General features: G+C 41.3%; 1 protein-coding gene across 2 annotated transcripts in view; it reads left to right on the top strand.

Annotated features, from left to right (window-relative positions):
* NSF (N-ethylmaleimide sensitive factor, vesicle fusing ATPase) overlaps window positions 1-14,673 on the top strand; it is a 143,546-nt gene extending 128,873 nt beyond the window's left edge. Inside the window, exons 18-22 of one of the 2 annotated variants that reach the window (XM_060645793.2) lie at window positions 6,813-6,947; window positions 8,990-9,103; window positions 12,516-12,571; window positions 12,732-12,831; window positions 13,030-14,673. In XM_060645793.2, the coding sequence (XP_060501776.2) occupies window positions 6,813-6,947; window positions 8,990-9,103; window positions 12,516-12,571; window positions 12,732-12,831; window positions 13,030-13,032 (408 nt within the window). In that variant the 3' untranslated portion in view covers window positions 13,033-14,673. The remainder of the gene's footprint in view (window positions 1-6,812; window positions 6,948-8,989; window positions 9,104-12,515; window positions 12,572-12,731; window positions 12,832-13,029) is intronic. The other variant, XM_060645794.2, reaches the window with a different exon arrangement.
* Window positions 14,674-15,471: the final 798 nt, after the last annotated feature.

The following is a 15,471-nucleotide window of genomic DNA, read 5'->3' as shown; positions in this document are numbered from 1 at the left end:
GATGGGAAGAGCATTCTAGGCGGAGGGCGCATAGGAGTATCTTCCGTGCGCCAGGCATGTTGTGCTCACAACCACAAGGAATGAAACACGGCTCCTACCCCCAGGGAGCTGATAGTCTAGGAACAAGATTCAGACTGGTGAATAAATGCAGCGATAAAGTTGTATAAGTACTATGGTGGGTAGAATGTTTTTTAAAGGTCTCTGTATTGGCTAATAGAAACTAAGTAAAAATGTGTGAAATTATTCCCGTTCCAAGAATGAAGCTAGGGTAAGGGGTGGACTAAAGCACGGCTTACCAGGAATGCTCCTTCACACCCCTGCCCTGAGCAGACCTTTCCCTCAGAAGCCTCTTGACGAGGCCACTCACTCTCACCCACTCCACTATTCCAGGGGGTGTTTGATCTTTCGTTTGGGCCCCAAGTGGGCCTCACTGCCACCTGAGTCAAGCTGAAGATTGGAGCTCTCATCTTCCCCTAAGAGGAAGTGTTGGCTCTCTGGGAGAATGCACTCTGTGTGCATCGTTTGCTGCCAGGGCCCTGTGTTGGGAGGACAGGGATTTCCAGGCACCCCACTGCTCGCCCACGAGACCTGATCCTGACCTAACCCTAACCTTATGGGGCCCCGACATCCTAGGCAGAGAATGCTTTTTCAGGTTCCTCTCAAGACCTATGCGCTCAAGCTTGCATCTCCTTTCATTCTGGCCTCCTCCGACCGCGATGGCCAAGACCCCCCCCTTCCCCAAGCATTCTTCACCCGAGCTGGTATAGATAGGATTTGTATCCCACTTGTATGGTTGGGAAGGAGACAGGTACTCGAGTTAAATCATCTACCCCAAATCACACGATTATGAACGATGGAGCCTGACCTTTTGCTACCGCACTAAACCACCTGGCCATTGAGGGGACTTGCCTCTCCTCCTTTGCTTTCTGCCAGCCCTGGGCTTGCCTTCAAAAGGATGGCGTGTGTGAGGTATTGGTGGGACAACGCGGATCCTTCCGGGGCACGCTGACTTGTAGTGCCGGCACACCATTGGTGCCGCAGCTTCCTGCGGGCCCCCAGACCGGCCTGCCTCCAGCTGCCAGGATCCTCTCTCTATCTCCATCGCCGTTCTGCCTCCTCAAGAGCCTTCTGTAGTTTCCTGTTGCTTGTTATACTAAATCTCCTTCCTTAGTTTAGCATTCTGAGTCTTCCTTTTAGTGGCTGCCCACTCCCCTCTCTAAAAAGACTTAGTGCCCTGGCTCAGCTGCCTCCACCACCCACATAGGATTTAGTAGCATTAGAGACCCGTCCCGTCTCCTCCAGGGCCTCCTCTCTGTCAGTGTCCCTACAGTACTACGGGAATCTTCCTAGAGGAACCTACTCTAATAAAACTATCCCCTTATGCTGTGCCCCCACAGCCATTATTAGTTTGTGTTTGCTGATGTGTTCCTTGGTACACATCCTGAATGTCTGTTTGCTCTTCCCAGCTAAATTATAATCACTTGGAAGACACAAATCAAATCTCATAATTCCATAAATATCTGAACAGAATAAATTCTTGGTAATGGTCTGATCAACGAGTCTTTTGCTTACTGGGCTTAGAAATCCTTACTATTCTGAACGTTTTCACTCTCAGTTACAAAAACCTCAAATTCTAACAATCAACATAAAGTTTAAGGCCCCCGGCACACAGCAGTTTTGAGTTGCATTTTTAAGCTCACTTCTTAATCCATTTCAGGGTTTCCAATTGTTCACAGTTAATTCTTCTTACCAAGGGTGTATTACACTTGCTCAGCATTGAATGATACGGGAAGAATGGCCTTTCTTTACTGCATAACTGACTTTACTTTTGTTCACAGGTTAAAATCAGCCCTTCCATTTCACTGCAGTATTATATTGGTGGCATTTTTATTTAAGAAAAAAAAGCTTTCTTCCACATGAACTTTTGTTACAAATCAGTTTATTGGGGCCAATCAATGGGCAGGACCTCTGAAAGGGTGTGGATTATCTGGTTAGTCCTTTGTGTGGCAAAAGGCTTAGATACTGCTTAGTACTTTGTTCATTCTTCATCATGTAAAGAAGTGTTTTTTTGAAGGATCAACACCTGACTGAGCCCTGCCTTTTTCATGGTAATGTTTTCACCTGAGTTGCTTCTTATGGTACCAAGAATTAGTTAACTAATACTTACTTAACCTTGGAACAATGTTTATCATAATCCGATTGGCAGATAGTCATTTTATTTAGGCCTGTTTCTTTATTGTATCAGGAACTAGCAAATCTCAGTAAAGAGTATGCTGGGAACAATTTTTTTTCCCTTCAAATAAGTTATCACTCTTTTTTTTTTTTTTTTTTTCTTTTCTTTCCACCAAGGGCATGTTTCCATGCTGTAGGCTTCAGCCTAGGAACCACACATTAACCAGTTGGATTTCCCCTCTTGGGTTGAGCTCTACTTTTATTTTCAAAGCTGACTTTCCTATTACATGCTGCTGGCAGCTTTTCCTCCGAAATGTTCTCCAATATGATTTATTACACTCAGTTTTTTTCATGATAAAGCTTCCTCATGAGCATTACCACTAATTAATAGACAAAATGACCCAACACAATTTAATTATTTGGTAATGATTTTCGGTGTTTTCTTAAAGATGATGCTTTACAAGTCAAGGCCTGAACTCGCCTGGGTCATGACCTCTCTGCAGTGTTTGCAGTCTTGTTAAACAAGAAGTAAAGCAAAACATAAATTAGCGTTTCCATTATAAGTTGCTCTACATTTCCCAGTCTTTCAACACTCCGAAGAGCGTAGTCATTGTTAACGTTAGAGAAACTTTCACTAGGAAAATGGCAATTCTGTCTTTCTGGAGTAAAAAGCTTCTTCCTCAGTGCTGTTCTTCTAGGGCCAACGCTGCCTTCCTTGAGAGAAGGCAAGATGAGGGAGTTTGAATTATGGGCTGAATGGAGGGAATTGAGGGAATTTGAATTACGAGCATTAAAAACCTAAGGAAAAGGAGAGATAACAGTCAGTTACCTTTCATTGTAAGGCAGCTCCACCAGCCTGTGTGGCCTTTAGCATCTGTTAGCCTTCAGAGATCCCTTCCCAAGTTTACAGATGGAATTTCGTGCTGAATGTTAGAGCACCACTCTTCTGTGATAGCGGAAGTGTGTATGCGTTTGTGTTTGTAATTACCTCAGCTCCCCGGGTTTTGTTATTTCACCTTCAGACTTAGGTGTTTCTGCTCCTTCTGGCTTGGAATAGCCTTCCCCTTCATCTTCCTAATCAGCCTACTCATTCCTTAAGACTCTGTTCCAGAGAAGGAGCAGGAGAGGTTTCTGTGCCACATGTTCCCTCCCTCTACCACGACATCCTGTGCATAATACCTCCCACCTGTCCACGTTGGATCGTCATCATCTCTTTCATAGCTGTCTCTCTCTCTATATACAACATCTATTCCACATTCATCTAGGAGCTTGACGAAGCTCTGTTGAAAACGTGTTTGGTTTTTAGATAGTTGATGTCTTGAAGAATAGTAATGATTATCCTTCAGTTAAACTCCACAGGTATACTTCTTTTTTTTTTTAATGTGGATTTGTTTGTTTTGAGAGAGAAAGTGCTGTGCATGCACAAGCAGGGGAGGGACAGAGAGAGAGAAAGAAAGAGAGAGAGAGAGAACCCCAAGCAGGCTCCGTGCTGTCAGCACATTAGCCTAACAAGGGGCTCCATCTCAAACCATGAGATCATGACCTGAGCCTAAATCAAGAGTCAGACACTTAACCAACGGAGCCACCCAGGCACCCCACAAATATACTTGTACCCCATAGTCTTTGCACAGTCATCTGATATGCCAGTCACTAATTGTGCCAGAAGGACTCAGCTTTCTTTGATATGCCTTTGTTTATGCCTGTGTTTCTTTGATAATGCCTGTGGTTCATTTTCCATTATTGGCACAGTAGGTGGACAAAACGATGAATAAAACTGTGAATGGCTGGTATGCCTTATTGGTAGTAGTGGTGTAATGTTTACAAAACCCAAATTGAAATTGTTTTGGTGTCTGATCTTCAATTTCTTAACATCTTTTCCTGCGTTTATTTTAATTTTCACATAATAATTTCTTTTAACATCATGCGTTTCTAAGATCCGTGAATAGGTTCAATTGTTGTATTAAAGGCTTATCTGTGGAATGAGTGTGTACCATCAATCTAGTGACATAGTTTAAAATGTGTTCCTCTTCCGTTTTCCAAGTAAACGGTTTTTGGTTTTTGTTTTTTTTTAATGTGTTTTCTTCATGAAGAAAGCAGTATACGATTTTGGATTCTGGATCTGGTTTCCATTCCTGCCTCCATTATATATTAGTTGTTTGACCTTGAACAAATTACTTCTATCTGTGAGATTCAATAGCCTCATCAGTAGAGATAACATGAGTACTTAATTGTCAGGATTATATGAACAGTAAATGAGACACTGATCTCAAGAGATGCCATACTGTAAATAGGAATAAATGGGAGTCTTCATATTGAATGATGGAGATACCCAGACCCCTTCCCCCATCGACTCCCAGAATGCTGGAAACTAGCTTTAGAGCCCTCAGGAAGGAGGAAGATTCTTCCCTGGGAAAAATGTATACATCTTGACCTTTGAAGGACTCCCAATAATCAGCCAAGTCTTATCTGATCATCCTGTATTAAAGCCCTCAGACTCAGAGCTTCCAGTCATTAATTTAATTTTTAAATCTGAATGGTCATCCAACAATCACCAAGATACTTGAGGAAAACCTACAGTAAACAAATAGGAAAAAAGGAACTCCAGGGAGACAAGGACTAGGCAGAGAACAGAAGAAAACATTATAAAATCTATAGGATTCACACAGACTTAAAATAAGGCATCATAGCCATTAAATATAATAGGATATAATAAAAAAAAAAAAGCATTCAAGAAACAAGAAAGAGCGCTTAGAAATGAAAATATACAAAGAACTTAATATAAATTTGGAAGATGATGTTGATGCTAACCCAAAAAGCATTAGAAAGAGAAAAAAATAAAAACCAGGAGCAAGAAAAAGGAAAAGAACAATAATAGATTAGTCTTAGTAGACCAGTATGCAACGAATGGAGATTCCATGGGGCGGGGAGGCAAAAAACAAAGACAGAAAAACACAGAAAATGAATGAAAAGAAATAATCCAAGATATTTCCTAAAACTGAATGATTAGAGGTTTCCAGTTTAGAAGGGACCCATCTAGCACCAGCAGAATGAGTAAAGAAGGACTTATCTCAAAGTACCTAATTTTGCAATTATAGAATATAAGGATGAGAAAAAGATCCTTTAAAAATTAAAAAAGTAAAAGCAAAGAGTCAGAAAACCAGAATGGCGTCAGTCTTCTAGCCAGCAACACTGAAAATTAAAAGACAATAGAGTAATGCCTTCAGAATTCTGGAGGGAAAATTATATTTAGGCTTGTTCTCTCTACCTAGCCAAACTGTCAAGTGTGGAGTAGACAGTATTAATGGTGGAATAAAAGCATTTCCAGACATTCAAAGTCTTTACATTTTCACCTCCTGTGCACCCTTTCTCTGGTAGTTATTGAAGTAGATGCACCGTGGAAAAGGGAATAAATGAAGTAAAGGGAAGACCCCGGGATGTAGGGGATATAACAGGAGAGAGGAAGGTTCTAGAGCTACAGCTGTGCAACAGGCCTAGAGAGCTATCAGTTCAGACTGAGCTTTGAGAACAGAGGACTCTAGGAGAGGGAGGTCTTAAACGAACAAACAAACAAACTTTAAAATTCCCTGACATGTTTGAATGTATTGAAAAGATTTTCATGGTTGTGTGTGTTTGGGGATGAACTTATAATAGGCACCTGGTAAACTAAGCAAAGGGTGAAATAGCAGTCATTAACTCTAATAAATATAAAATGTTTCCTAAGAAAGGAAATGTAATAGTATATTACATGGCTTAGCTGTCAATCATATTTATGCAATCATGATAAATACTGAATATAGATGGAACCAAAGACTATAAAATAACTACATTGGAAGGACAAGAAAAGAGACACATGGGGGGGTGGTAAAAAATTAATATTAAATCTTCTTCATCTTCCATAATAGTCATCAAATTCTATTTTAAGCGGAAAACAAAAATCTAAAAATAGTGGTATCACCTTGTTATTGTAAGAAAAGAAGGTAAATACAAGAAGAAAAACTAAGAGTTTAAAATGATTGCCTTTGGAAAGAGGGACACGGGAATGGTGGCATAGGCCTGCTATAGTTTTTAAACATTTTTTTGTATGTTCTAGGGTTAAAAATAAAAATGAAATTTAAAAATATTAAATGACACAGTTATGTAAAGCACTCAGCACCATACCTTTCACAGTTAAGTGTTGCATAAATGTAAGCAATTTTTGTTACCCTGCTCCTTCTTAAAAGCATAATAAATCTTTGCTAAGTGGGTGATACAGACTTTCTGTTCATTCATTTCCTTTTTCCCAATCCCTACCATACGTGTACCATGTTGGCCGTGAGAAATGAATTACAACATATACTTCAACATATATCTTTTTATTTGGTTTGTATGTCTCCCTGATTTATCCATTATTTTATTGACACGAATGACAAGAAAGAGCTGTTGTCTCTTTCTGGATCATGTCCCAAAGAAAGTGTCTCTCTTTCTGAATCATACTCTTGATACTTTTCTTTAGATTTTCATGAGGAAAATTTTGAATTTTTTTTCTTTTGCCTAATCACTTACATTTCTGCAATTAAATAAATGGATATGGTTCAGGCTTACTCTGGTTTCCTGACCAGTCTTCTCCTATGCATTTTAACACATTTTCTCCTTATGAGCAGGGCCGCAAGCTTCTTATCATTGGGACCACTAGCCGCAAAGATGTCCTTCAGGAGATGGAGATGTTGAACGCTTTCAGCACCACCATCCATGTGCCCAACATTGCCACCGGAGAGCAGCTGTTGGAAGCTCTGGAGGTGAAAACAAGTCAATGGATTGCAAACTGTCCGTACGACAGGAGCTGGGGCTGGCAGTAACGCTCAGGGTGTACCACAGACATTGCACCCGGTGCCTCATTTCTGTGCTGACCTAGAACAGGGCGCCTGGGATATACTTTCAGTAGTTTTAGGAATTTGAGGAAGAGGTGAATGTCAGTGAAAGTGAATGACTCTCCCATTCCTTGGTGTAAGCAGTACCCAGCCTGCCAGGAATGAATTCCTGTGTGCCCGCCATGAGTGATACATATGGTACATGGGCCAGAAACTTGGAATGGGAGAAGGGGAGGGTAGAGTAATCAGCATGCAGAAAATTCAGTCCCTTGCAACAGCTTTCTGCCCATTTACCTGCATTTAATAAATTGGAACCGTGATTAAAACATTACAGACTTCAAAAAGCTGCAGAAGTAAAAGGAACTGCTTTACTAAGTCCATAATATAGGAATGTTTTCTTAAATTTTTTGAGGATGACAAAGTTTAATTTTTAATTTTCATTCATTCATTCATTCATTCATTCATTTATTTTAATGTTTATTTTTGAGAGAGAGAGACAGAGCGTGAGCAGGGGAGGGGCAGAGAGAGAAGGAGACACAGAATCCGAAGCAGGCTTCAGGCTCCGAGCTGTCAGCACAGAGCCCGACGCGGGGCTCGAACTCACAGACCACGAGATCATGACCTGAGCTGAAGTCAGACGCTCAACCGACAGAGCCACCCAGGCGCCCCAATTTTTATTTTTTTTAATGTTTTTATTTATTTAGTTTTGAGAGAGAGACAGAGTGCGAGCAGGGGAGGGGCAGAGAGAGAGGGAGACACAGAATCTGAAGCAGGCTCCAGGCTCTGGGCTCCAAGCTGTCAGCACAGAGCCCGACGCGGAACTTGAACTCACAAACTATGAGATCATGACCTGAGCCGAAGTCGGACGCCTAACCGACTGAGCCACCCAGGCACCCCAAATTTTAATTTTTTTAAAAAAACTATATTCTTCATTAAAACTTTTGGTTAATATCAGTGTACACAAATGACTTGATGAGATCTGTGAAAAAAATGTTACCTAGTGATTTGTTCAGCAGTGGTAAAAGCTTCTTGAACTCCGCAAGACCCATGCGGTTGGGGCGTACTCCCAGCAAAATAGAAATTCTCTATATGATAAATGTCTCCAGATTACCTATGTGAGCAGCTCTGGTGTCGAGGTTGGTTAAGAATTAAATTTAGTCTCTGCTTTGACACATGTTAAAAATTGTAACTGATATAGGGGTGCCTGGGTGGCTCAGTCACTTAAGCGTCCGACTTTGGCTCAGGTCATCATCTCGCAGTTTGTGAGTTCGAGCCCTGCGTCGGGCTTTATGCTGATAGTTCAGAGCCTGGAGCCTGCTTCAGATTCTCTCTCCCTCTCTCTCTGCCCCTCCTCCGCTCACGCTCTGTCTCTGTCTTTCGATAATAAATAAATGTTAAAAAATGTTAAAAAAAAATTTACTCAAAAATTGTAACTGATATTTATTATGGGTTGGTTGGAGTTTTTTTTTTTTTTCCCCACAGCCAGAAAACAGCCCCTATAGAAAACCCACAGTTTTCTATAGGAAAACAGGATTTAGGATACCAGCTTTCACTTTCATAATTTTACCTAATGGGTTAGGAAGGTCAGTTTGGAGTTTAAAATATGATAAAATCCGGGGCGCCTGGGTGGCTCAGTCAGTTAAGTGTCTGACTTTGGCTCAGGTCATGATCTCACCATTCTGAGTTTGAGCCCCATGTCAGGCTCTGTGCTGACAGCTCAGAGCCTGGAGCCTGTTTCAGATTCTGTGTCTCCTTCTCTCTGTGTCCCTCCCCGCTCATGCTCTGTCTCACTCAAAAATAAATAAACATTTTAAAAAATAAATAAAATAAAATATGATAAAATCCTGTCAACTTAAACCAGTCAGGTAGCTCTTACCACTCTTCTTTTAGGGATAAATGTGACTGTTAACTAATGTTGTTATAATTAACTTACTCTCAAAGTGCTTTCGTTATTTTTATTGCTTTTGTAGCTTTTGGGCAACTTCAAAGATAAGGAACGTACCACAATTTCACAGCAAGTCAAAGGGAAGAAGGTTTGGATAGGAATCAAGAAGTTACTAATGTTGATCGAGATGTCGCTACAGGTAAGATGCTTCATTCTCTGTGTGATTCAGACACAGCTTCATGATATACCAAAAGGTTTTATATTTCCTTTACTAAGGTTTTAATTGTTTTAATGTTTATTTATTTTTGAGAGAGAGAAAGAGAGAGACAGAGCATGAGTGGGGGAGGGACAGAGAGCGAGGAAGACACAGAATCTGAAGCAGCCTCCAGGCTCTGGACTGTCTGCACAGAGCCCGATGTGGGGCTGGAACTCACAATCTGTGAGATGATGACCTGAGCTGAAGTCAGACGCTTAACTGACTGAGCCACCCAGGCACCCCACCTTTACAGGGTTTTGAATAATGTGTCATAATTCTCTTCTTTCTGAACTCAAGTTGCTATTAGTAGCCTGCTTCTGAGACCAGCAATAACTTATTGGTACTTTTCTTTCTTCTTAAAATTCAGAAATAGAAGAAAAGATTATGAAGTTACTTTCAATTTTAACTTAGGGAGTCATTAGATCTTAGAACTAGAAAGGGCTTTGAAGGGCAATTGCTTTGCTGTTCCTCCCCACCCCCCACCCCCCGTTTTAAAGATGAGGGTACTGAGTGTCCCACAGGTGGTGAGGAGTTATCCAAGATCACACAGCCGATTACTGATGGAAGGAAGATGGTGTTGTTCATCAGAGGTCCAGAAGCTACTGTGCATTACACCAAAAGGGGCCTGGGAGACTGTTTTAAGGGACATGTTAATTGAATTGTACAGAATCGACTTAGGCTCTATATATTTCCCCCTGGCTGGGCTCCTAGAAATTTCATGCAAACTACTGTAGAGTTAAAGCATCCAGGATCACATAGAAAACTGAGCCCTAGGCTAGTACCCGGACAAAGACAGATGAAATTTCTCTGGGACTTTCGCACATCTACTTTTGGGGACTCCACCCTGCATGTGCCCGTCCTGTGTCTTCTGTCCTTATCTGCCATACTGGTTAGATAATAAATGTACTTCTACAAGTTCTGTGAGTTCAGGGATCTTGGCGATCACTCACTATTTGAATCCACAGTGCCTAGAACAGAGCCGGACACACAGTAGGGCGCTCATCAAACTGTCATCAGATGGGTCCATCCCAGGTTATCGGTGGACACACCGGCTGCACTGTTGGCGTGGTTTGCCGCTGCTCAGTCCTGCCGTTCACTCGATGGGAGCAGTGGGTGGCGGGGGGGAGGTCTGAGTTTCACGGCGACACCTGAAATAGGCTCTTGGACCAATAACAAATTGAGAACATGAAGCGAAGCCTTTTTAATCTTTGCTGGCCCATCTATTTGAAAACAAAATTGTGGCTCTGAGAAACCTAAAGTTTAATCTATTGAACTTTCAGCCAGACTGAAATGTATTTATTTTCCATGGTGAGCGGTAAATTAAAGTTACAGGCTAATCACTTTGCTCAGGCTTCTTCTTGGTAAAGGTGCATATACAGATGTATTAGCTCTTTCCTTGGGTAAAGATAAATCTGTCAAGATAGTCAGCTCTACTCTTCTTCTTCTTCTTTTTTTTTTTTTTTGGTTTCAGCATAATTTTTTTCAATAATTGCAGAGAAGAAACTATGTGGGTTTTTCTCTCCAGTCCCTACCCCTTCTTCCTTTGATGCCTGCAGGTCAGTGATCACCTTAATGCCTCTATGTATGTGGGGCAGAAAGTGAGAGTGGGGCACTCGGGCCTAATCTTCAGCGACTGACACTTCAGAGGCCTCTGAGTTTGAACCCCTTCATGTCAAATGGATTTCGTGCAGCTGAGTGAATTCTCTTTAGATCTGCCTTAGAGAGACTGAGCCTAAGTGAAGAGGCATGTAGTTGAGCAGAATATAAGTCATGTTACCTCTCTGTTCACTCCACACGATTCTGTTAAAACTTGCACAGTGCTGAGTATCTGCTCTGACTGGATGTCACCTGAGGGAATAAAGTCATTTATCTAGATTACTTTTTTCCTCCCTTTCTCTTGACTTTTAATTCCATAGCTACAGGCAAGTCAGTAAGTCGTTGCTCACACATATTAAATATATTTAATGGGCAAAGACCTGCAAGTACGGACTACAGCTGAGCTCCAGCCAGTTCCATTTTTTTAAAGAACTTGACAATTGATTCATATGTAATTCTATTCCCAAAGAGGGAAAATGTTTCTTTTGTTAGTTCTTCGTTCTTTTTCTTAGTCCTTTGTAGTCTGACCTCTTAACTTTGATACATTTGAAACTTCTGTTGGATGTTTTTCTGGGGATAGAAGAGAAGACATCTTAAAAAAAGAAAAAACAAAACTGTGGTTGGAGGGATCCAATTGTACCTTTCTGCACAGCCGCACCGCCGTTTGAAAGCTACTCCTGGAGGGCAGGGAGTTCCCTCTGGGGAAACAGACGCCTGCCCGGGAGCATTTTTTAAAAGTTAGGCATGTTTCTCACAATAAAAATTCATCTTAAGGAATTAAAGATGTTTTTAATCATCATTTTTTTAGATAACATCTCTGGCTGACCACTGGGAACAAAATATATTTAAACAAATGAGTAAATATGAATATAAAAGGAAAATGAATAGAGAGCAATAGTAATAACCTAAATCTAGCCCCCGAACCAAAACTTCTGTATCTTCACCTGGACTCATGATGCCTTTTTTTTTTTTTTTTTTTTTTTTTTTTTTTTTTTTAAAGATACTATTTTTAAGTAATCTCTGCACCCAGTGCAGGGCTTGAACCCACAACCCAGAGATCAAGAGTTGTATGCTCCATTGACTGAGCCAGCCAGGCGCCCCATGCGTGGTGCTTTTCTGTCAGGGGAGACCCAGATTATCCAGGCGTCGCGTTAGAGGAGTCAGCCCCATTCTTCCTTTTTTTACTTTCAGCACAATTTTTTTTAATTAATAGCAAAGAAGAAACTGTGTGAGGGAGACCAAGGCTAAGAAAAGCTAACGTGTCAATCGTGAATAGATGGTAGGCTACTTTTTAGTCACCCTCAATTGGTTTTAAGTTTGGTCTCACCTTTTTTTTTTTTTTTTTTTTTTAATTTAATTTTGGTTTTTTTGGTCTCAGTTTTATATACCTTGCATAATAAGTTCTATGACTTGGATGCCCTTTGACCCCCAAGAGTGGCCACTGTCTGCTCTCACACGTGTCCTCTTACACAGTGCCAGCTAACGGGACACTCAGCTGAGGTGCCTGGGAATGACCAGCTGGGTCATTTGGAACCCCATGCCCAGCAATTGTCTGCTTGGAAATCCCGCTCACTCCTCTGGAATGAGGTCATCGGCTTCGCTGTGTGTCAGAATGCTGGTCAGGGAGCAGGTTAACACATTTCTGTGACTCAGCAGAGCGCTGGAGGAAGTATGAAACCACGCATTTCCTTGGCGTGAAGTGCATAGTTATTAGAAGGTACCATTAACCCATCTTCTTTATTTCTTCTGTTGTGTTTAGATGGATCCCGAATACCGTGTGAGAAAATTCTTGGCCCTCTTAAGAGAAGAAGGAGCGTAAGTACATGCAACACTTAAGACCGTCAGCCAGACTTACCACTCTGTTAAATTCCACTGCCTGTTCTAAGACTTGCTCTACAGTGCGTATAAATTTGAATTCTCAACCTTTCTTGGACAACTTTGTTTCCATTTATTAGAGTTCTTCACTGTGTTGTAGGCCTGAGAGACCAAGCAAGGAAATTGGTTGTTCTGTTGGTTTGTTCTCCTTGTCCTGCTTCGCAAAACTTCCTTGTCACAATGCAGGAAAAAACTCAATGGTACATATTTATTGGAGCCTGCTTTTAAATGCATGGGGCTATGACCGTTTTCTTTTGTGAAATGCTTATCTAATAGCAAATGCATAGTGAAAAACGTAGAAAAACCATTAAGAAGCTTTTAGTGATTTTGTGACGCATGGTTTTTTGTAGACCCTCATCTGGTTTTTTGTTTGTTTCTTTTGGGTATTTCTTTCTCAGTAGCCCCCTTGACTTTGAAAACGGACTCTTTGCACACACACAGTGACCAAAGGAAGTGACCAAGGTGAAGATGGCCTGGGATCTTCACTCAACTCAAGATCCTGGACAAAGTGAAACAGTCCCTACCTTCAACACGTGCTCACTCTGCATGATTAGTGCAATAAAACTCCCTCCCTTGTGCTTACTCAGATATTCTGCTGTTTTGTGGAAGGTACAAATTCGCTTTAGAATGCTGTGCTTACCTTTCTGTGCAAGCTAAGATGATTTCTTCTTCCTCGGTCTTTAAGTGCGGGCGATGTACTACACTTGTGAACACTACACGTTTTAAGCTCCCCACCGCCATCGCCACCCAACCCTCTCAGTAAACGTAACAATGTTCCAAGACAACACTTGGCTTCTTAGAAGGAAGACTTTCTAGATGTAAACCAGGAAGAGTGACTGGAAGTGTGGGTTCAAAGGGATTATCTTACAACTCCCCTGTGCTAACACTAAAGGTACTTGGGTATTTGGTTTAGGTTCTCCCAGAAAACTGGTGGTTATCTTTGCCTGAAGGAACAGGGCTTTGAATTTCGAAATGCTGTTCTCAATCATTTTCAGAGATGTTTCCAAGTTGCAGTCAAAAGATCTTTCTTAATAGGAAGTCTGATTATTACCGTGTTGGCCGTGGCATATCCTCAATGTTACTGACTTGCTCTGTGGTTAAGAGATCTGCTAACCGTTACCGCTGGGTAGCTTGTTGTTCAAGACTTGTTAAAGACCCATGTGGAAAAAGCGTACACCCCTAAATAGAAAGGAGTCGTTACAATAAAATCATTTATAAACTTTCAGCACGTTACTAGTGTCCAATTCTAAATGGGACAGTTCTTTGTAATATTAAAGGCTTATTAGTATCCTTAGCTTAACAACTTAGAATTTATCCTTCCTTTATTTTAAACCATCTGTACTCTCTAGCATCTGTTAAATAAAACCCTTTTCTCCAGAAGACACTGTTTTCTAGCCCTTTGCCCTCTGAGTCTTTTAACATCCATTCCAGTACATTTACCACATTTCCTTTACCCTCTACACTCTTCTTCCAAAGGGAAGGAGAGCCCGTGGTTTGTCTTATAACGGAGTCAAAAGGAATTAATTAGGTCATCATATTTGTGATGAGACTTACAGAGCAGGCCACTCTCTCCCCACTGCTGCTTAAAACGCAGGGACAGGCAATCAGAAGCCATCTGAAGGGGCTTTGTGCCGCCCAGGGACTTGTTGCCACAGTGGCACTTGGGTGTAGCTCTGTCATTTGTCCCCGTGGTAGAAGGCAAATTGTCTCCAGATCTTGCCATGTATGTATTTTTGGTTGACTTCAGTGTCATATCTATCTTGTTTTGGGTTTTCATCCCTAGCTTATTTTGTGGCTTTTTAAAAAGTGGATTGTATTGTGAAATTCTGTGATTCCCGGTGGCCAGTATCTTGGATTCCCTTATCTGTTTTACAGCTTGCCTCTTTTCTCTTCCTGTGAAAGCAGCACACATTGTATTAACTTATGTCTCTTGTTAAATGAGGTTGATTTCTTGGTGTTTTGTCCAAAACTATATTGAAAAATATAAATATATTGTTTAATGCAAATGAAGGAATGCAATAAAGAATATCTATACTTGAAAACATTCTGTAGACCAGTATTTTGTATGAAACAGTGTGTATGACTGATAGGAATGTGTGAAGAAGAGGGGGCTCAGAAGAGCCCCTCCTTGCTTTGTTACAACTAGTCTAAGGAGATGGATTGTTTTTATTTAAACATCTCTGGTTTGGGGCACCTGGGTGGGCTCAGTTGGTTAAGCGTCCGACTTCAGCTCAGGTCATGATCTCACGGTTTGTGAGTTCGAGCCCTGCCTTGGGCTCTGTCCTGACAGCTCAGAGCCTGGAGCTGCTTCCGATTCTGTGTCTCCCTCTCTCTCCGCCCTTCCCCTGCTTGCTCTCTCTCTCTCTCTCTCTCTCTTAAAAATAAACATTTAAAAAAAACTGATTTTCACTATTTAGGGAAGTATAGTCATTTAAAAAGAAAAATAGATCACTAGCATATTTTCAGATGTTAATGCGCAACAAGAACCTCCATACTTATTTTACTTATTTGCACCTTATTAAAAAACAAGTTATACCAAAGCTATAAATGGGTTAGGAATGCTCCAGAAAAGAAAATTGTTTCGCAGAATTACTCCTGCCTGTGAAATGCACAAACCAAGGGATTCAGACACTCTCAGTGGGATTTCTTCACCCGTTTCATTTTGGAATCCTGCATCCTTTTTCATTTTTCTGAGCTATAGGATCTCTTAGTCTAAAAGCCCAATCTTCAGAGGTGGACCAGGCTAGGATGAAAGGCAGCTCAGAGAATCAGCAAGGCTCAGTGGGAAGAGGTCAGTTTCAGAGCCTCTCTGACAGCAGGATCAGCTCGCCAGGAGTTGT

Source organism: Panthera onca (genome assembly GCF_046562875.1).
Source record: "Panthera onca isolate mPanOnc1 chromosome E1 unlocalized genomic scaffold, mPanOnc1 haplotype 2 h2.Chr16_ul_2, whole genome shotgun sequence".
Classification (NCBI taxonomy): Eukaryota; Metazoa; Chordata; class Mammalia; order Carnivora; family Felidae; genus Panthera; species Panthera onca.
This window is presented reverse-complemented; position numbering and strand designations above follow the sequence as displayed.